General features: G+C 43.3%; 2 protein-coding genes across 3 annotated transcripts in view; one reads left to right on the forward strand and one right to left on the reverse strand.

The window, feature by feature from the left end:
- The window catches only part of fancl (FA complementation group L), a 43,272-nt gene extending 26,701 nt beyond the window's left edge, over positions 1-16,571 (forward strand). The window contains exons 8-14 of the mRNA XM_061745070.1: positions 8,022-8,172; positions 8,249-8,332; positions 10,228-10,273; positions 11,594-11,675; positions 13,966-14,082; positions 15,925-15,996; positions 16,132-16,571. Of these exons, the coding sequence (XP_061601054.1) occupies positions 8,022-8,172; positions 8,249-8,332; positions 10,228-10,273; positions 11,594-11,675; positions 13,966-14,082; positions 15,925-15,996; positions 16,132-16,167 (588 nt within the window). The 3' untranslated portion in view covers positions 16,168-16,571. The remainder of the gene's footprint in view (positions 1-8,021; positions 8,173-8,248; positions 8,333-10,227; positions 10,274-11,593; positions 11,676-13,965; positions 14,083-15,924; positions 15,997-16,131) is intronic.
- The window catches only part of vrk2 (VRK serine/threonine kinase 2), a 43,904-nt gene continuing 38,409 nt past the window's right edge, over positions 15,579-21,073 (reverse strand). Inside the window, exons 12-14 of one of the 2 annotated variants that reach the window (XM_061745068.1) lie at positions 18,225-18,395; positions 17,080-17,301; positions 15,579-16,523 (exon numbers count right to left, since the gene is read on the reverse strand). In XM_061745068.1, the coding sequence (XP_061601052.1) occupies positions 16,209-16,523; positions 17,080-17,301; positions 18,225-18,395 (708 nt within the window). In that variant the 3' untranslated portion in view covers positions 15,579-16,208. The remainder of the gene's footprint in view (positions 16,524-17,079; positions 17,302-18,224; positions 18,396-21,073) is intronic. The other variant, XM_061745069.1, reaches the window with a different exon arrangement.

Raw genomic sequence — 21,073 nt, forward strand, 5'->3', positions numbered from 1 at the left:
GACCTGGCAGCCCTGTTGCAGAGCCATGGCGAGCGGCAGACCGCAGCGCTGGAGGCGCAGCAGCCTGCAGGCCGCCAAGCGACGGCTCCTGAGGCGGCCCCAGCGACGGCGGAACCCCGGCGGCACGCCGGAGGTTCGCCACGGCGGTCCTGGAGGCGACGATAGACGCCAAAAAGCGCGCCTCCCCTTCATCTGATTGGTCCATATTTGATAGTTCCTAATTTCTGCCATAACTTTTGAATGGTTTGACATAAAGAGTCATGGGTGGTGTCATCGGACTTAGTTTTGAGTCCTTGGCCTTTATTGGTGAAAATTGCACGCGCGAGGGCTCGTTCATCGCTGCTTGCAGCTTTAATTTTTCTTGTTGTTGTTTCTGTTGTTTATAGGTCTCTGTTACAGCTGAGTTAGCGGCGTTGCTCCTGTTGTTTCTCTGCTTTAGTGGCAGCCAACTTTGAAAACTCAATATCCTCTGTTTGAGAAACTTTCAAATATCTTATCAGCTTCGTTGTGTTGAAATTCTTTCATAACATTCCCCCTCTGGGTTTCTCCTTTGCAAACACCCTGCAAACTGCACATTTGTTGTCCTATTCGGACATTGTAAATCTCCCGTACTGGCGACGCCGACGCCCCCTCAGGACACCTGGGTCTGAGATGTGGGAACGCAGCGCGGGCGGGGGGTTGTTGTTGTTGTAAACGTCATCAGATCGGCTGCTCTAAAACTATTATTTTGAGAACTCCGATCAAAACCAATAGGAGCACTATCGGCCGATACCGATCGGTTGCCGATCGATCGGTGCATCTCTAGTACACACACTGCAAAAACTCACAATCTTACCAGGAATATTTGTCTTATTTCTAGTTAAAATGTCTCATTTTTAGTCAAAAAATCTCATTACACTTAAAACAAGAGTCATTACCATAAAAATAACTTGTTATTTGACAATTTTCACCTGTTTAAAGTAAATTTTCACTTGAAATAAGCAAAAAAATCTTGTTCCACTGGCAGATTTTTCTACTTATTTTAAGTGAAAATTTACTTGAAACAGGTGAAAATTTTTTTTTTTTGCAGTGATGAGTCTTGTTTTAAGTGTAATGAGATTTGTTTTACTAAAAATGAGACATTTTAACTAGAAATAAGACAAATATTCTTGTTAAGATTTTGAGTGTCTGCAGAGCTTTAACCAGTATCGGAGACGGCTTTATACAAATGTCAGGTACCATCATGCATTTCCTGACTGCGTTGCTGCATTGTTCATGAACCTAACCTAAGACGTCGTTAGCTGGAGGTCTGGATGGTGTCCAGGTCGTCCTTGTGGCCTTCAGCCGGGTTCTGCTGGAGGATAAGAGAGGATAAGAGCCTCCTGGAGATATTCATGTGCTTACCGGTTCACTGCAGACTCCACCTGCAGAGGTCTAGTTTCATCCAGCACCGAGACCTTGAAAGAATTTCTCTATTCTACTCTGGAATTCTGTTTTGTGTCCCGATGTTTTGAGGATCTCTGAGACTCAAACTCTGAAAGGCACCACCAATTAACTTGACTCATTCTCTGCTACCTATTGCATAATTTGACAAAATGCAGCTCCGCATGCTCTATTAAGACATTTTCTCTTAGTTCCTCACATTTAGTCCACTGTAATTGGTATAAAAGTGCTTTGATGTAAAACCAGCGGTGGGCTCTTTGTATCTCTCTGCCTCCTCGTTATTATTGTTTGGCGTCTTGTTTCTTTCACTCCGGCGCCTCTTTTCATCTCCGTCACTGCCTCGGAGTCTGTGTGTCACTTACTGCATCTCTCTCTCTCACACACACACACACACACACACACACACACACACACACACACACACACACACACACACGTATCTGAGCGCTGAACTGGACTGGTCCTTGTGTGATGCTTCAATCTCACAAATACGAGTGTGTGTGGTTTTTTTGTCTGTTCGCGTGACAGTGGGCAGAAATCAGGAGGAAGGGAATCTGAGGAGAAAAAGAGAGTGTGTGTGTGTGTGTGTGTGTGTGTGTGTGTGTGTGTGTGTGTGTGTGTGTGTGTGTGTGTGTGTGTGTGTGTGTGTGTGTGTGTGTGTGTGTGTGTGTGTGTGTGTGTGTGTGTGTGTGTGTGTGTGTGTGTGTGTGTGGCTGAGCAGATACATGGCAGGCGTACAGTGAGGACCAGCTTAGAACAGCGCTTCCGTATGGAGCCTGTCGGCCTGCTGGGCTGTTGATGGATCTCTCCCACACTGCAACATGAAGGAAATGTGTGTGTGTGTGTGTGTGTGTGTGTGTGTGTGTGTGTGTGTGTGGCGGGGGAAGGGCCTGTCTGTCGGCAATCCTGACATGTTCATTTGAATGAGTAATTATTGCCTGCTCTGTTGCAGGGCCAAGACGTGCCATTCGGTGCATTTGTGTGGAACTAGGAAGAGAAGACAAATAAACCTGTGTGTGAGTGTGAGTGTGAGTGTGAGTGTGAGTGTGTGTGTGTGTGTGTGTGTGTGTGTGTGTGTGTCTGCGCGTGTGTGTGTGTGTGTGGATGCTGCTCCTTGTGCTTGCAGGCTATGCAAGGTTTTAAGAGCGAGGAAGTGCAGATATACGGGGAGATGAAGCAACATTTTGCTGAGCAGTGGAGCACATTATTAGCAGGGTCACTGATGAATGAAAGAAGGCTTTGAACAAGTGATAATAATACTAATAATAACAATAATAATGATGATAATGATCATTTACTAATGATATGTCCGAAAAGAACAACGGAGAACCTGAGCTTGTGGAAGGCGACCTCTTCTCCAGTAATCAATGCTTCAATTCAATTCAGTTTTATTTCTATAGCATCTATTACAACAGAAGTTGTCTCTAGGACTCTAGGAACCCCGAGCAATTATTACATAAACATAACATCAACAGTGGCAAGAAAAAACTCCCCTTTATAGTCCGTGGGCCGGAGCCCAAAATTTCACTTTTCAGCACCAGTCAAGGTGACAAAACTTACTTATGATTTTTGAAAAGATCCATGTCTATAGATGATATTCTGGTATGATAACCTTCCTGAGTGGCAGCTGGATCAGAGTTATCAGCTCATGAAGTTAAAACCCCCTTCAGAAAATTACGTTGGGTCACATGATGCTCTTCTAGTTTAAGGCTCCCAATGACCTGTAACAATGATATAGTATGGGTGTATTATACATTTCCTGAATCTTTATGGTCCTGTGAGTATTCCAGTTTTTGTATTTGTGTCTCTGTTTTTCCTAGTTGACACAGGGATAAAAGATAGTATATCATTTAGGCGAAAATGGTGTAAAAATGTGTGTTGTTTATAGTTTAAAGAGCTGCAGTGACCTCTATGTTGGTCAGAATGATTCACATCTTAGCTTGAATGAATGCTTAAAAGGTCTCCTTTAAAATGACACCAAAGATAATATTGTGAAACATTGACAGATATCGTGTACATGAGTCTAAACCAGGATATGCACCAGCATCTAAAATGTAATTTTCTGAAGGGGGTTTTAACTTCATGAGCTGATAACTCTGATCCAGCTGCCACTCAGGAAGGTTATCATACCAGAATATCATCTACAGACATGGATATTTTCAAAAATGATAAGCAAGTTTTGTCACCTTGAATGGTGCTGATATCTGGTCTGGAACATGGACTAATTAGGAGGGAAGAAACCTGGACCAGGACCTGCATCATAAGGAGAAACCTGGACCAGGACCTGGATCATAAGGAGAAACCTGGACCAGGACCTGGATCATAAGGAGAAACCTGGACCAGGACCTGGATCATAAGGAGAAACCTGGACCAGGACCTGGATCATAAGGGGGAACCTCCTGCCGGAGGCCAATGTTTGGCAATGGTCACGTTTCACTTCCTGTCTTCTACTTTGACTCGTTGTTTGGGACGTGAGTCTAGAGCAGCGTGATGACTTTGCCGGCCAGAGTGAGCACCAGCCTGACGACTGCAGGGAGGGACAAGTCTCTGCCACGCTGCTTTAGTTCGTTGAGGTTATTGGACGGACTCTCTCAGAGCCCGTCAGCCTGACACTCCCTTCCAGAGAGGACGGTGCTCTGGTGCTGCTCCAGTCCCGCGCTGGCCGCTGGCTTGTAGAGCCCTGCTATAGCAGGACTGTTTTCTTCATCCCGCTGCATTTCTGACCATTACCACCCGCAACGTGTGTGTTCCACTGTGTGTGCTGACTTTCATCCGCAAAACTCTGAGAATTCATGCCGCACAATAATAGATATATAAATCTATCTGATTTAATGTTAACATTATCATTGTGGAGCTTGATGGATAATTGAAAGTTCATAGGTCACCTGACCCAAAGTTAGATGCATCATTGTCATCATTCATAAGCTACTTCCCCTTTCGTAAACGCATCAATTATGTGATTGAGGTTATAGCAATGAGGCTGTGAGTGGCTCAAATAACACTAATAAATAACATAAAATAAACAAAGTTAAAGAATGAAACAAATTAATTTAACAAATGAATCACTAAACGCAGTGTTTCCAAATATCTGACTTGCTTTTTCTTTGTCTTTGTTTTGTAAAGACCTTGTTTGAGGTTCTTTTCCACGTCAGCAAAGTTCAAACCGCCCACTCCCGCCAGATTTGCGTTGCAATCCCAGTGCAGCCCTCTAGTGGCTTGTTGTTTTTGCTGAAGGCTTGTGTTTAGGTGTTTGCCAGACACGGTGCCAGACGTTGAGGCCAAACACCTGCAGCATCATGGATGTAGTGCCGACCCCGAGAGCAGAAGCTGCTGCCTGAAGCCTGTGACCAGCTCTTGGGGATGGGGACGAGCCGAGGTCTTTACGACGCGCTGATGTTTTATCCAGACCAGGGGTCGGCAACCAGCGCCGCCCTAGTGACTCCCTGGAGCTTTTTCAAAAATGTTTGACCTTTTTTCTTCTTTTTTTCCCTTTTTTTTCTTTTTTTTTTCTTTTTTTCTTCTTTTTTTTCTTTTTTTCTTCTTTTTTTCCTTTTTTTTTTCTTCTTTTTTTATTTAATTTTTTCGTCCTTTTTCCTTCCTTTCCTCAACATTTTGACTTTTCTCTTGAAATTTTGACTTTTTTCAACATTTCGACTTTTTTCTGGACATTTTGACTTTTTTCACGAAGTTTTGACTATTTCCTCAACATTTCGACTTTTTCTCGAAATTGACGTTTTTCTCAACATTTCGACCTTTTCTCGAAATTGACTTTTTTCTTGACATTTCAACTTTTTTCTCGACATTTCGACTTTTTTCACAAGATTGTGCTTCAACATTAATCTTGACATTTCAACTTTTTTCTCGAAATTTTGACTTTTTTCTCGACATTTCGACTTTTTTCTCTTGAAATTTTTACTTTTTTCTCGAAGTGCATAATGAAAAAAAAATCTTCCCCCAGTTATAACTAATATAGAAACATGCAGCATGTGTTGCGTTAATTCTAAGGCTGATACAAGACTTTTCATTTTTTGCGGCTCCAGACATATTTGTTTTTTTTGTTTTTGGTCCAATATGGCTCTTTAACATTTCGGGTTGCTGACCCCTGATCCAGACCCGGTGTGGTGGTGTTTGATGACCAGACGACAGAAACAGCGTCACCGTCCACACTGAAGCAGCTGTAATCCTGACTGGCTCCACCTTAGAGCAGCAGCTCTCCTTGATTGTTCCCCCTGCTGGACGGGGCCGAGTGCAGTTATCCCGCCGTACCAGTAATCATACCACTGGCATTAATTGGGCTGTAATTGCCGAGGCTCTCAGCACCTGGATGATGCTTAATTGTGTGCACTGTGCTGGCACGATGACCCATAATTTTTGGTTCATTTTTCCCCCTTTTTTCTTTTTTTCTTCTTTCATTTCATTCTATTTTTATTGCTCTCTCATCTCTGTCTGCCTTCTTTCCTCGTGTATGTCCATTTACGTGCCCGTACGTGAACGCAGGTTCCTACTGCACGTCGTTAGTTTATGAACCTGGATGAGGCTGGTCGTTGCTGCGTCTGCTGTTGAGGATTTAGATGAATAAATAACTGCTTCACTCAATGACCACATAATGAAAACAAAGAAAGTTTCTATCGGAGTAATTAAATGACCATTTTCCCAGGTACCAGGGGTACCGGGGGTACCGGGGTACCAGGGGCTCCTGTCAGCAAAACAGTATCTGAGTGCTTTTCCACTTTATGCACTGCAAAAACTCAAAATCTTAACAATAATATTTGTCTTATTTCTAGTTAAAATGTCTCATTTTTAGTCAAAGTTCTCATTACACTTAAAACAAGACTCATTACTGGAAAAAACAACAATTTTTACCTGTTTCAAGTAGATTTTCACTTAAAATAAGTAGAAAAATCTGCCAGTGGAACAAGATTTTTTTGCTCCTTTAATATAAGATAAATCTCGTCCCACTGGCAGATTTTTCTACTTATTTCAAGTGAAAATTTACTTGAAACAGGTGAAAATTGTCAAATAAAAAGTAATTTTTCTGGTAATGAGATTTTTTGACTAAAAATGAGACATAAAATGTCTCATTTTTAGACTTTTGGACTGGAAATAAGACAAATATTCCTGGTAAGATTTTGAGTTTTTGCAGTGTGATAGACTTTTTTAGTTTGTCATATTTTCTCGCTACTTGTAGATAGTTTAACTACAGTCAAACGTTTGACTATTTACTTTTATTTCACCCAGAAGAGAGAGAACTGCTCCCGTTATTTGTTATAGATTATTGTGACATTTAAGTCTGAGCCAGAGATCAGATTGATAATATTCTGCTAACTCCGTTAAATGCCACGGCAGCGTGCAGCGTTGGACTTGTCTCCTGAACCGCTGCGTCGGCGCGAGCAGCTGCTGGCAGGGGTCGGGGGAAGCGGCTCACCCGCCACTTCCTGTTGATCTGCAGACGTGTTTCCACCGGCCGCGCCTGACACACTTTACAGTAGGACTTTAGACAAATGTGGCCGAGCCAAACTCTGTGTTTAAACTCACTTGATGTGTGGAAGCGATCCATAAAACCCTTTGTTAAAATGAAGGTACCCTCGGATGTCTCCGCTGAAACCTCCCATGATCCTACACCCTAACCGCTGCGTGGTGGCTTAAACTGAGTGAAGACAAGCAGGCAACGTTAAAATTTCCCTCCAATCTAACCCTATAAAAGAAATGGATTTGGGGGACAGGAAACGGTCTGGCCGCCCCACGGTGGACCCGTGTGGAGACCGGGTGTTAGGGGTGTAACAATATATCGTGCCACGAAATTTTGCGATAACAAAAACATCACGATACGTGTCGTGGAGGTGACAAACCGATATTGGGTTGTTCATATTAATATATTGTGTTTACTAGTAACGCGCATCCTATTGGTGCGACCAAAATCGCGGACCAAAATCTTCCTCCGCTCAGAAGAAACTAGTACCGTTTTGCGGTCCCGATCACGGGACTCTTGGGGGGTTTTGAGCTCTGAACTTTTACTTCTAAGTTAAGCATGAATCAATGTTTTTTATGATGTAAAGATTGTGTCGTCCCCAAAGGTGTGAGGATGAAACAATAACGGGGTTCACCTTACGGCCTCAGGCTGGAGCAGGTGAAGCTCTGAGCTCCGTAATATGCTAAATAACAGTCATGTTGCATTTGGAGTTTGGGACTTTTCATAGTTTATTTATTTACTTTTATTTATTTATTTCATTTTAGTTATTACATTTCTGGAAAAGGAAAAAAGTCAAGTCATACATGAGAGAAACTATTCAGTTTGTGGCTAAATATTTGTACTTTCTCTTTAAAACTTAAACAGTTATAAAGCATTACAAACTGTAACAATAGGGCAAATGCACAGCATTGTTTTGTATTTTGTGTCTTTCCAATAAAACCCCATGTTTTCCAGTCATATGTTCCTCATTCAAGGTTGTTAAAAAAATACTGCTATAATATCGTATCGTTATCGTGACCTCAGTATCATGTATCGTACCGTATTGAGAGATTAGTGTGTCGTGACACCCCTAACGGGTGTCCACCAGCTGTGGTTGTGGCCGTGACTCCCCACTGTCCTGCTTCTCCAGAGCACTCTGCAGCAGCTGTACGGTCAGTTCCTGCTGGTCCTCCGGTCCCTGACAGAGTTCTGGGACGTCCTGGACGAGGTGGACGGCAGGACCTGGGTCCTGGAGCCGGAGAAGCCCAGCCGCTCCGACACCATGAGGCGCATCGCCATCGGTACGGTACAAGGACTGGGGGGGGGACACTGCTACTGAAGGTCCAGCCTGGCTGATTGTATGTGATTGTCCTGCAGGAAACAACGTCTCCATCAAGGTGGAGCTGAACCCCAGACACCCCCGGATGCTGCCGGAGTGCTGCCTGCTGGGAGCAGAGCACGGTGGGTAGGACCACACCCTCACTGACGGAGCAGCAGTATCTGCTGGCCAGCGTCAGTGTGGTGGTGGTCAGGGAGCCGTGAGGGTCCCGGGGGGGTTTCTTCCTCAAAGGCCTGGAGAGCAGCGCTGTCATCCGCGGGAAAAACAGCTGCTAAAATCCGTAAAACAAGTCGCGCTGCCGTCGTCTCTGATTCCAGTCAGAACCTTCCTGATGCTGATTGGTCACATATTTGCCCCACTGAGTAGGATTTCTGTGGATCACCTGAACTATCAGGGTTTACACTGTTTACACACTGCAAAAACTCTAAATTTTAACAAGAATAATTGTCTTATTTCTAATTAAAATGTCTAATTTTTAGTAAAAAAAAAATTCTTTACACTTAAAACAAGACTTTTCAAACAATTTTCACCTGTTTCAGGTAGATTTTCGCTTAAAATAAGTATTCGACTTTTTTCTCGAAATTTACTTTTTTCTCGAAATTTACTTTTTTCAACATTTCGACTTTTTTCTCGAGATTTTACTTTTACTTCGTTTCAAGTAGATTTTCGCTTAAAATAAGTAGAAAAATCTGATTTTTTTTTGCTTGTAATGAGAAGATAAATCTTGTCCCACTGGCAGATTGTTCTACTTATTTCAAGTGAAAATCTACTTGAAACAGGTGAAAATTGTCAAATAACAAGTTATTTTCTGGTAATGACTCTTGTTTTAAGTGTATTGAGATTTTCTGACTAAAAATGAGACATTTTAACTAGAAATAAGACAAATATTCCTGGTAATATTTTGAGTTTTTGCAGTGCACACCAATGTCACATGGTTCTATCAGGCTAACCTGATGTGACTGTATCCCTGTAGTGACACGGGGACGGCGTCTGCCTTCCCTCGTGTAGCAACGTGCACGTTTCTTCGTGCCGACTTTCACCTCAAAACCTGGAAGAGCCGCCAGGCGTGAAATCAACGGAACCGGATCTTCCTCTGGTCGCGCCTCGTCGGAGCAGAACCGTGTCGGTCCACCTGCGTCCGGAGTGGCAGGTCGTCTGTCCCGCCGCGCCGAGGGCAGGGGCCGGCCGGAGCTGCCCGGACCCGGCCTCCAGGCAGATCCGGTCAGCTCCGGCCGGCCCGTTTCCAGCTCCACACTGCAAAAACTCAAAATCTTAACAAGAATAATTGTCTTATTTGTAGTTAAATTGTCTCATTTTTAGTCAAAAAAATCTCATTACACTTAAAACAAGAGTCATCACTGGAAAAAACAACAATTTTAACCTGTTTCAAGTAGATTTTCACTTAAAATAAGAAGAAAAGATTTTTTTGCTTGTAATGAGAAGATAAATCTTGTTCCACTGGCACATTTTTTTCTACTTATTTCAAGTGAAAATTTACTTGAAACAGGTTAAAATTGTCAAATAACAAGTTATTTTTCCAGTGATGAGTCTTGTTTTAAGTGTAATGAGATTTTTGACTAAAATTAGACATTTTAACTAGAAATAATAATATTCCTGGTAAGATTTTGAGTTTTTGCAGTGCAGCTCTCTGTCCAGGTCTCCATCTCTGTCCGCCATTGTTTCCGTGAACCCAAGATCACATGACACGTAGCCTGTTGCCTAGCAATGCAGCTCAAAGGATATTAAACAGGAGGTGGGAGGCGAGCCGACCCTCCAACATGGGGGGTTCGCGCAGAAATCTTGCTTTTGCATGTGAATAACAAACGGTGAAGGTGTAGAGCGGTGCCTGGCGGGACTCCTTGTGGCTCTGGGCCGCCGTCTGTACTGAATGGTGGCGGCTGCAGAGAGATGGTCTCTTCTGAAGGCTCACAAGCAATACTGGTGCACGGGGACCCGAGGGGAAGCCGCTCGTCCCGGTCCGGTCCGGAGGGAATAACACGTGTCTCTGATGTTGCAGTGGTGACGCCGCTGAGGGACAAGCTGAACGCCAACATGCATCTGTGGTGAGTGTCTCAGCAACACCGTCCTGCTCTGTCTCTACAGCTGCTTTCCTTTTACACCTGCCGCAATTCTGATTCTTATTCATCCTGATCAAGTCCTGAATCCTGCCTGACGGGGAGCTGGTGGTGGGGGGGGGGTCAACTGTCAGAATCAGAATGATTGACACAGACGGACTTCCTGGGCCGCGCTGAGTCACACAGACGCGCCTGAAACCCGTTACATAAGTTTGCGGTTGAACAACGAGGCAGAAACGATTACCAGGCCGTGCTGAGGCTTCAGAGGTCACATGACCCCCAGCTGAACCCCAGGGGGGTTTTCCACTAGCACCTACTCAGCCCAACTTGACTCCACTCGGTTTGGTTCTTTCCCACTAGGGGTCTAACGTGCCGAGTAGATACTTTTCTGTATCTATTCTACCGAGGTTCTAACAGCTGAGTCGGCTGTATCTGACATCATCACACTACAGGCTACCGATTGGTCGGGGGGTTGGAGTCAGACGTCTGAGTCAGGAGGAGGAAATCAGAGAAAGAGACTCTGACGGATTCTTGTTCATTTTATTCAACCAGCAACGGCAGCAAAAGTCTGTTTCATGATCCAACTCTGAGGGTCAGATGTTCATAAACCTGGTGCTGAGGAGAGAATTAAAAAGGGATCTAGACGGAGATAAGGAACGACCAGATCTACCAGGAGCTCTGTCATTTCATAGCTGCTCACGGCTCCAGCTGACTTTTCAGCAGCACAGAGACAAACAAAAAAAAAAGCGTTGCCGCTTGAAGCTTCTCTCACTCACTCACAATCCACAGACCCAGCAGCACATCTATCATCTCCTCCAGGTTCTACATATTTAGTGTTGTCTTCTTCGTTTAGATCACACAATCAAATACGTCACAGCAGCTTCTCTCCTCCTAGTCCTAGGTCCTAGAACCTCCTACTTCTGCTCCAGGTGCTGAATTGTTATGGAAAAGAAACCAGGCTGAGTTGAGTTGAGCCGAGTAGGTGCTGGTGGAAAAGCTCCTCAATGAAGTTGTTCAGTTAAAGGCGTGTAAAACCTCTGGAGTCCTTCCATTGGTTGCTCCTTCAGTTCCACCAGTGAGGATCACCTGATCCTCACTCAGGGACTGACACAGCAACATGGCTGCACCGTGTTCCCTCAGCATCGTCCTCCAGCAGCATCCGCTGCTCCTGCTCCGTCTCCTGTGCTGCTCATTAGCATGTGCTTGATGAGTGTTAATCTGTCTGTCTGTCTGTCTGTCTGTCTGTTTGTGTGTCTGTCTGTGTGTGTGTTTGTGTGTCTGTCTGTGTGTCTGTCTGTGTGTCTGCAGGAACCCGGACGCCGGCGTCATGCACAACCTCCAGGACGTGTTGGAGATCCAGTTCCCGTCTCCCGCCACCCACGACAAATCTGTACGTATCTCCGTCCCCTGCGGCCTCAGCCCGGCTGCAGGAGCCAGCGTTCTGCCAAATTATCCTACCTGTCGAGATGTTCTGCTCTGCGTCACTGCGCATGCACACGAGTCAACAGCATCGCCATCGTCCTACCGATCAGCTGTATATGAAGAAATGCCCCAATCACAATTCCAGCTTCCTTTACCAAGGTTGCTGATCTTCATTTTACCCCCAACTACCACCCCACCCCTCATATCCACTTTTTATGCACAGATTGATTTCTCTCATCAAGACTACTGCTGCATTCAGATGAATCTGAAAATCTGATTAATATGAAACTTTGTATAAACCTTTTCTTTATGATACTTCCTGGGAATGTGCATTTTACTGCTTTTCAAAAAGAAATTTAGTGATAAAAAAAGATATATGTAGTTTGAAAATGTATAGAAACACAACAAGGTGATACAGGCAGTTCTATCCGCATGCGTGTATGTGACAGCATGATCTGACGGGGTATTTTCATCTGCCAAATCATCCTACCTGCCAATATCTACAGGACTGTCTCAGAAAATTTGAATATTGTGATAAAGTTCTTTATTTTCTGTAATGCAATTTAAAAAAAAAAAAAAACATGTCATACATTCTGGATTCATTACAAATCAACTGAAATATTGCAAGCCTTTTATTATTTTAATATTTATGATTATGGCTTACAGTTTCAGATTAAGATTCCCAGAATATTCTAATTTTTTGAGATAGGATATTTGAGTTTTCTTAAGATGTAAACCATAATCAGCAATATTAAAATAATAAAAGGCTTGCAATATTTCAGTTGATTTGTAATGAATCCAGAATGTATCACATTTTTGTTTTTTAATTGCATTACAGAAAATCACAATATTCTAATTTTGTATGTGGAAGCGTGATTTGACAGGTTTTTTTCTTCCGCCGAAGCGTCGTACACATAGATCTATGTGGAAGCACATTCTGACTTCCTGCTGTATTTTCTGCTGAAGTACGACACCTCGGCAGAAAAATCATTTCATCCTACGGGTAGGACGATTCACGGAGGTAGGACACCTCTGCAGAACACCGTGCGTCTGTCCACCTCCGTGCAGGTCCGTCCCCGTGTCTGTCCTGCTCTAACGAGGAGCTGCCGGTGTGTGTGTTGTTGTCGGCTGTAATTGGCTTGTTTACAGATGAGATCATTAGAATAACAAAGATGGCAGATTTCTGCCGGCGATCGGGCTGCTTTAATCACGCAGAGGCGTTTATCTCCTCTCTCTGTTCCTCCACCCCGGTCCCCCCCCTCCTCTACGAGGAGGGTTGAAAGGCCGGCGTGTTTATCTGCCGTCTCCACGGTGATTAATGCCTCGGCTTCATTAACATTCAGACGGGTGAGGAAAGTTGGGTTGACCAGATGTCGATTTAGTCGTAATTTTTCTCTCTTAATATGAGAATCCAGGTACGAAACCAGACCGAGAGCTTTCAATTCCAAGAGTACAAGTGTGTAGCAGTGTGTACCACACTGCTAAAACTCAAAATCTTACCAGGAATATTTGTCTTATTTCTAGTTAAAATGTCTCATTTTTAGTCAAAAAATCTCGTCCAGAGCGTCAATTTGAAGTTGAAAAATCTGAACTTTATGCAAATGAGCAGCGTTGACGCCGAGACAGCGTCCAATCACAGACCGGGATTCCCGAAGAAAGATTGTACTTTCATGTTTACACAAACATACACTCATTCACATGCGTACAGGAGCAGAGCTGTCACTAACACACTTATTTTATCAGGAATTAATATATTTCATCCAGCAAACTGACATTTTTGCTGATTTGACTGTAGTTTTTACCCGAACTGATCATGTGATGGTTCTGATGGTTGAGGAGCTGGATGGTCCCAACGATTTTATTTGCTACATCGATCCAACACAAAATAATTAAAAACCGTGCTTATTAATCACCAAACACAGTTTAAACATTATGACCAAATCCGCTCAGACCCGGTGAGTCAGTGTTCACCCAGACAGACTGCAGCTTCATGATGGTTGATGTTGTTGATCCAGGACCAACCTGGTTAAGGATCAAACTCACTCTTATCTACGTGGAAATAACACTAAAATATAGAGAAGGCTTCCCAAAGTGTAATCCCTGGTGAACTACAGGCGTCTTGAGCCTCCACATGCCATTTTTGCTGCTTTCAATGTGAATCCAGGGTTAGAAGGCTCCTCTCCAGCAGCTCGTCCTCCATCACATGGATGAACAGGAAACCTGCAGGCGTGTCTGAACTTTCCTCCGTCTCCGTGCAGAGCTTCAACCTGGACTGTGGCATCTGCTACGCGTATCGGCTGGAGAGCGCCGTCCCGGACCAGGTGTGCAACGACCCGCGCTGCGGCCAGCCTTTCCACCAGGCCTGCCTGTACGAGGTGGGACGCTCATGCGCACACGCACCTGTACGCACACACAACACGCAATCACAGTCACCCGGCCAGACTGGGTGTGAGAGGTTAGAGGCGGGCCGGACCCGGTCACCTCTGACGTACAAATAACTTTTGGAATTTTTCCACCGTGCCACCGGCTGTTACTAACGTGGGTCGGGGACCAGAACCATGTGAACCAGTGAATATTTGAAGAATATTTGTCTTATTTCTAGTTAAAATGTCTCATTTTTAGTAAAAAAAAAAAATCTCATTACACTTAAAACAAGACTCACTGGAAAAAACAACAATTTTCACCTGTTTCAAGTAGATTTTCTCTTAAAATAAGTAGAAAAATCTGCCAGTGGAACAAGATTTTTTTGCTTGTAATTTATCTTCTCATTACAAGCAAAAAAATCTTGTTCCACTGGCAGATATTTCTACTTATTTCAAGTGAAAATCTACTTGAAAAAGGTGAAAATTGTCAAATAAGTTATTTTTCTGGTGATGACTCTTGTTTTAAGTGTAATGATATTTTTTTGACTAAAAATGAGACATTTTAACTAGAAATAATACAAATATTCTTATTAAGATTTTGAGTTTTTGCAGTGAGGTCAGACCGGACCGCATGTAGCTCCTATAATGTAATAATGTCCAAATAAAATTTGCACTTAACTCAATCGAAAATGTAATAAAACCCAATAGTGTAATAACTTCCCCAATAATGTAATAAAATATCCTGACTGATATTGTAATAACATTTTTACCAATAATGTAATACCTTATTACGTTATTGGGAATTTATTACATGGAACTCAAAGTCTGCAATTTAACTCCAATAGTCATTCTGGTGTTTCAAATCCAGCGTAAATAACATTCTTAGTTACTTAAAACACAAAATGTAGAACTCTGGACTGAAAATGAACATATATATATATTACATTATTTGTCAAGTATTACATTATCAGTTTTGGAAAAAAAAAAATAAAAAAAGCACCTGAAAATGTAATAAATTCCCAATAACGTAATAAGGTATTACATTATCGGTAAAGATGTTATTAAAATATCAGTCAGGATGTTTTATTACATTATTGGTGAAGTTATTACATTATTGGATTTTATTACATTTGCGATTGAGTTAAGTGCAAATTTATTAAATTTTCAGGCGTTATTACATTTTCAGGAAATTATTACATTATAGGAAATGACTACATTATAAGGTGCTACACCGCGTCAGGATCATTTAATGTTAGCCAGAGGTTAAGTGACCATGTTGGAATCAAAAAGCTACTTTAAGCCCCTGACGGGACTCAGAAATGTCCGTAACGGGCTGGACGGATCATTTTGACTGGACCACAAAACTGATGAAAACCCTCCCGGTGACGGAGGCCCAGACCGGTTCCAGCCACTTTGCTCTTTATTTCTCACGTTTGCACCTCCATAATCCCGTCGGCACAAATTGTCTTTATTTCTGCAGCAGAGGAATCAGATCGTGATGCTTCATGTTTTAAATATAAGTTTATATTATTCACATTGTTACTTATGAGTGAGGTGATCGCGGTAAGACTCAATACACGTGTACATTGGTCTTAATCCGTCACTATATAATACATGTGACAATAAAGTGGAAACGAGGAGCCGTTTTTCGTCCCACCAACTTAAGTTCTGGTGTCAGTTCTTAAATACAAACAAGAAAAAAGAGTGTAATGATGCACTAACGCTGAATAATAACATTCACAAACCCTTACGATAATAATAAAACCACAGGCTGACAGAAACTTCTCAGCGGTTAACTTGTGTCCTCCACTTCTCCTCCTCTTCTCCTCCACCTCCTCCTCCTCTTCTCCTCAGTGGCTGCGAGCTCTTCCCTCCAGCCGGCAGAGCTTCAACCTGGTGTTTGGAGAGTGTCCCTACTGCAGTAAGGTAGGCTTGACCGGGCCCTCCGGCGGAGCCCGCACCCCCGCTGGGTCTCAATAAACCACCGGCTCAATTTTCATTAGCCACTGCTTTTTATTTCACACATCCCATTAATCAACAGTTTCTCTGCTTGTATTCCAGCCGATCACGGTGAAGATGAACGCTCCGCGGTCCTGAGGACCTGAGGACCTGACGGCCGCAGCAGACGCAGGAGAAAGTCAGCGGAATGGGTTTGGATGAACTGTGGTGAACTGCAGCCAGACGGCGGCGCAGATGATGATGATGAAGACGCAGGGACAGATGAGGCAGACGAGGCAGGACGTCCACCCTGAGTGAGTGGCAGCAGCTGGTGGTCCCCGGTCGTCTCCCGGTCCTGCTCCGGGACGGCCGTCCTCCTCCCATCCCTCCTTGCAGCTGCGCCGTGTTGCTGGTTTACTGGTGCGTGGGCGGAGCTGTGGGCGGAGCTGTGGGTGGAGCCGGGGGTCCCGCCGCGCTGACATCACGTCCTCCGTGTCCCCGCGGCTCCTGTTGGACTGAGGGGAGTTCAGCTGTGGCTCTACACTGCAAAACTCAAAATCTTAACAAGAATATTTGTCTTATTTCTAGTTAAAATGTCTCATTTTTAGTCAAAAAATCTCATTACACTTAAAACAAGACTCAGTACCAGAAAAATAAATTGTTATTTGACAATTTTCACCTGTTTCAAGTAGATTTTCACTTGAAATAAGTAGAAAAATCTGCCAGTGGGACAAGATTTATCTTCTCATTACAAAAAAATATTTTTCCACTGGCAGATTTTTCTACTTATTTCAAGTGAAAATCTACTTGAAACAGGTGAAAATTGTTGTTTTTTCCAGTGATGAGTCTTGTTTTAAGTCTAATGAGATTTTTTTTTGACAAAAATGAGACATTTTAACTAGAAATAAGACGAATATTCCTGGTTAGGTTTAGAGTTTTTGCAGTGTGCAGTCACGTCTGGTTCCTGTGTGTGAGGAAGAGCAGAAACCTCCAGCTGCTGGTGTTTGTGTGACAGAGGAGTCGGGGGGAGTTTTACTCGCCCAGCTGGCGGCCAGCACCTTCACCTCCCACCTGTTTGGACGGAGCCCCGGGGCCCCTGGGGGGCCCGATGGGGGGGCCCCTGAGGTAGCGCTTTGGGATGGGCTTGGGTCTATCATCCTCCTCCTCCTCATCCTCCTCCTCCTCGTCCTCCTCATCCTCGTCCTCAGTCTCCTCCTGCTCGCTGGAGTCGTCGTGGTAACGGCGAGCCGTCCTGGGCCTCAGCCCTGGTCTGCCAGCAGAGACGTCTTCTTTCTGTCACCAAACAAGACACAAGGGTTTATTTGAGCTCTTCCTGAACTTGGACCTGCTGTAGCCTGAACATCCCGATGATGCCGGAGCAGAGCTGGAATCTGGACCGCTGGAATCTGGACCGCTGTGACGAGGAGGGACACACGTGCCGGTCCGGGTCATGCAGCCAGTCAGAGGGACTTGGTCCTGCTCACTGCAAAAACTCTAAATCTTAACAAGAATATTTGTCTTATTTCTAGTTAAAATGTCTCATTTTTAGTAAAAAAAAAATCTCATTACATTTAAAACAAGACTCATCACTGGAAAAAACAACAATTTTCACCTGTTTCAAGTAGATTTTCACTTAAAATAAGTAGAAAAATCTGCCAGTGGAACAAGATTTTTTTGCTTGTAATGAGAAGATAAATCTTGTCCCACTGGCAGATTTTTCTACTTATTTCAAGTGAAAATTTACTTGAAACAGGTGAAAATTGTCAAATAACAAGTTATTTTTCTGGTAATGACTCTTGTTTGAAGTCTAATGAGATTTTCTGACTAAAAATGAGACATTTTAACTAGAAATAAGACAAATATTCCTGGTAAGATTTTGAGTTTTTGCAGTACTGAATGCTACGACGCTCCTGTGCCGATCGTAGTCTAAGCCCCGCCCCCGCTCTGCTGTGATTGGTTCGGTGGAGGAAGAACTGCGAGAGCAGCGAGGTTCTGCTGCAGAGCCCGCCGGGTTTATTCTGTAGCTTGTGTGCGGTTCTGGTTGTCATGGGAACAACGTGACAGTTGTTGGTCTAAAATACATCTGTATTTGAACAAAGGTGATGCAACTAAGGAAACCAGGATGTGGCGTCTGCACGCTGCCGGGCCGAACCATCGCTGGGAACCCAGCAGTACCAGAGACCCGGCCCCGACCCGGTCCCACCCAAACACTGTACCTGCTGAGCCGGAGGCTTAGAGGGGGGCGGGCCTCGTCTGTAGCGGGCCGGCACCGGTTTGGGCTTGACCTGGTCCGGTTCCTCCTGGTCCACATCTGCAGGCGCCGGCCCGGCTCTGGCCGGGGTTCTGGACGGGGTTTTGGGCGGAGCCCTGGCTGGTCCTGCCGGCTTCTGGAAACAGGTTCATACCGGGTCACGGTTGGATCCACGCTGCAAAAACTCTAAATCTTACCAGGAATATTTGTCTTATTTCTAGTTAAAATGTCTCATTTTTAGTCAAAAAATCTCATTACACTTAAAACAAGACTCATCACTGGAAAAATAACTTATTTGACAATTTTCACCTGTTTCAAGGAAATTTTCACTTGAAATAAGTAGAAAAATCTGCCAGTGGAACAAGATTTATCTTCTTATTACAAGCAAAAAAATCTTTCTACTTATTTCAAGTGAAAATCTACTTGAAACAGGTGAAAATTGTTGTTTTTTCCAGTGATGAGTCTTGTTTTAAGTGTAATGAGATTTTTTTGACTAAAAATGAGACATTTTAACTAGAAATAAGACAAATATTCTTGTTAAGATGTTGAGTTTTTACAGTGCAGTCAACACTGTTGTACATCAGTCTTCATGTTTGGTGAAATAAATGCCGCTAAAGTAAAAGCCGATTCTCAAGTTATCTTTGTTTAATTAGATCCTAAATAGTTTGCTGGTGTTTTTACGTTAAATAAGGATCTGAGGAGGAGCAGCTGTGCATGTGAACCGTGAGCTGGGCCTTACCTCATCAAGGAGAAGAGAAATCATTGCGGAAAAAAGCAACAGTCCAATGAATTGAAAGATTTTAACAAGTGCAAATGTTTGTATTATTTGAATCTTTTCTGTGAAAGGCCACATCGTCACTCTCGTTTTCCGCCATTTAACTCTGTCTCTCCACCATCTCTCACCACTCTGCAGAGATTTGATGTTGGGACTTCATGAAGCTACGATCTTTAGTTTTATTCACTTGAAATCAGACCGTGATTGGTGGATTTTCCCATCACTCTCCACACCAAAACACATTGCAGCCTTCCCCGGGATTGGTGAAGTCCTGACCAATGGATGAGCAGCTAACCCGGCCTTAATAGAGACAGACCATTCTGATTGGATAACAGGTTTTCAGGACATGAACTTGACAGTAAACTGATGAGATGAGAGAAAATCTGTTAAATATATTGTATTAAATTAAATGAGATAGAATTTTTTTTTTCTTTATTGAATACTTTATTATTATTATCATTATTATTATTATTATTATTACATTTATTATTATTTCTTATTTTTTTCGGCCTTCTCTGCAGCTTCCCCAGTGCTGCATGAGGACGAGGTTCTGCCGGCCGTTATCTCTGACATTTCCTCTCCTCTCCCGATAAACGGCCACTTGTGAGTAACGAGGGATCAAACTGGCCGCTCTCCACCCTGGAAATGAAACCGTGGAGTGGAGAGCAGGTCAGGAGCATAATTGGAGCCGCTGGCGCCGTGTGAAGGGTGTCGTCAGCTCCTTGACACCGGGCCGGCCCTCGCCGGCACTGCCGGGACTCCGGGGTCAACGAGTGATTCTGGTGAACCAGCTCAGACCGACACCTCTGGGGGGGATGGAGGGGAGGGGGGTCTGCAGTCCGGGCTTCACTTCATTACTGTGGCTGAGTGGCTTTGAGCAAAGCAGACGGGAGTCTTGGGGGCCACATCTCAGGCCCCGTTTACACGGAGCAAAAACGCTGGTGTTTTCATGCGTTTTGGCCATTCGTTTACACGAAAACGAAGCTCAAAGTCACCAAAACGATCAGTTCTGAAAACTCCGGCCAAAGTGGAGATTTGAAAAAACTCTGTCTTCACGTTTGCGTCTAAACGGAGGGAAACGGACATTTAGGCTTCAGAACGTCATATTATGGGAGAGAAACGTCACCAGCGTCATGAGTGACACCTGTGTTTACAATTTCTTTGGCCACTGTCAATATTTTCTTGTATTTTACCTGTTTTATATTCTAAAGTCACACTTAAAAGTAACTCCACTTCTCTGTCTCTCCAAACGAAAGACTCTTTTTGTCTTATTTCTAGTTAAAATGTTTCATTTTTAGTCAAAAAAAAATCTCATTACACTTAAAACAAGACTCATCACTGGAAAAAAGTGAAAATTTACTTGAAACAGGTGAAAATTGTCAAATAACAAGTTATTTATCTGGTAATGACTCTTGTTTTAAGTGTAATGAGATTTTTTGACAAAAAAAACGACATTTTAACTAGAAATAAGACAAATATTCTTGGTAAGATTTTGAGTTTTTGCTGTGCAGCGTCATGTGTGCGACCTGTGTTTACAATTTGTTTGGCCACTGTCAATATTTTCTTGTATTTTACTTGTTTTATATTCTAAAGTCACACTTAAAAGTAACTCCACTTCTCTGTCACTCCAAACAAAAGACTCTCGTTCATCTTGGAGGTAACTGGAAGTTACTCGTGTCATTTGTTGTTTTTTTCCAGGATTCTGATTGGCTAGCATGACTTTATCTTCTCGTTACACTGCCCCCTGTAGGTTTGGCTGCTCATAGCACCTTAACAGATATTTATGAGGGTTGGTGTAAATCAGGGCCGGAGTGGGACTCATTCAGCCCTGGAGTTTCACGACTCAGACCGGCCCACTTTAGATCACCACCTATTATTATTAAAATCATGTAATTATAACCTTACATGTTAAGTATACAATAGCACACTGTTCTGTAAAGCCTTGTAATTCTGTATATTTTTCTAAAATAATTCAGTGCAAGTAAGAGTTGCTTCACAATGTAGATTTATTTCAACACAACACTGTCATCTCTTTTTCC

Source organism: Cololabis saira, chromosome 17 (assembly GCF_033807715.1).
Source record: "Cololabis saira isolate AMF1-May2022 chromosome 17, fColSai1.1, whole genome shotgun sequence".
Classification (NCBI taxonomy): domain Eukaryota; kingdom Metazoa; phylum Chordata; class Actinopteri; order Beloniformes; family Belonidae; genus Cololabis; species Cololabis saira.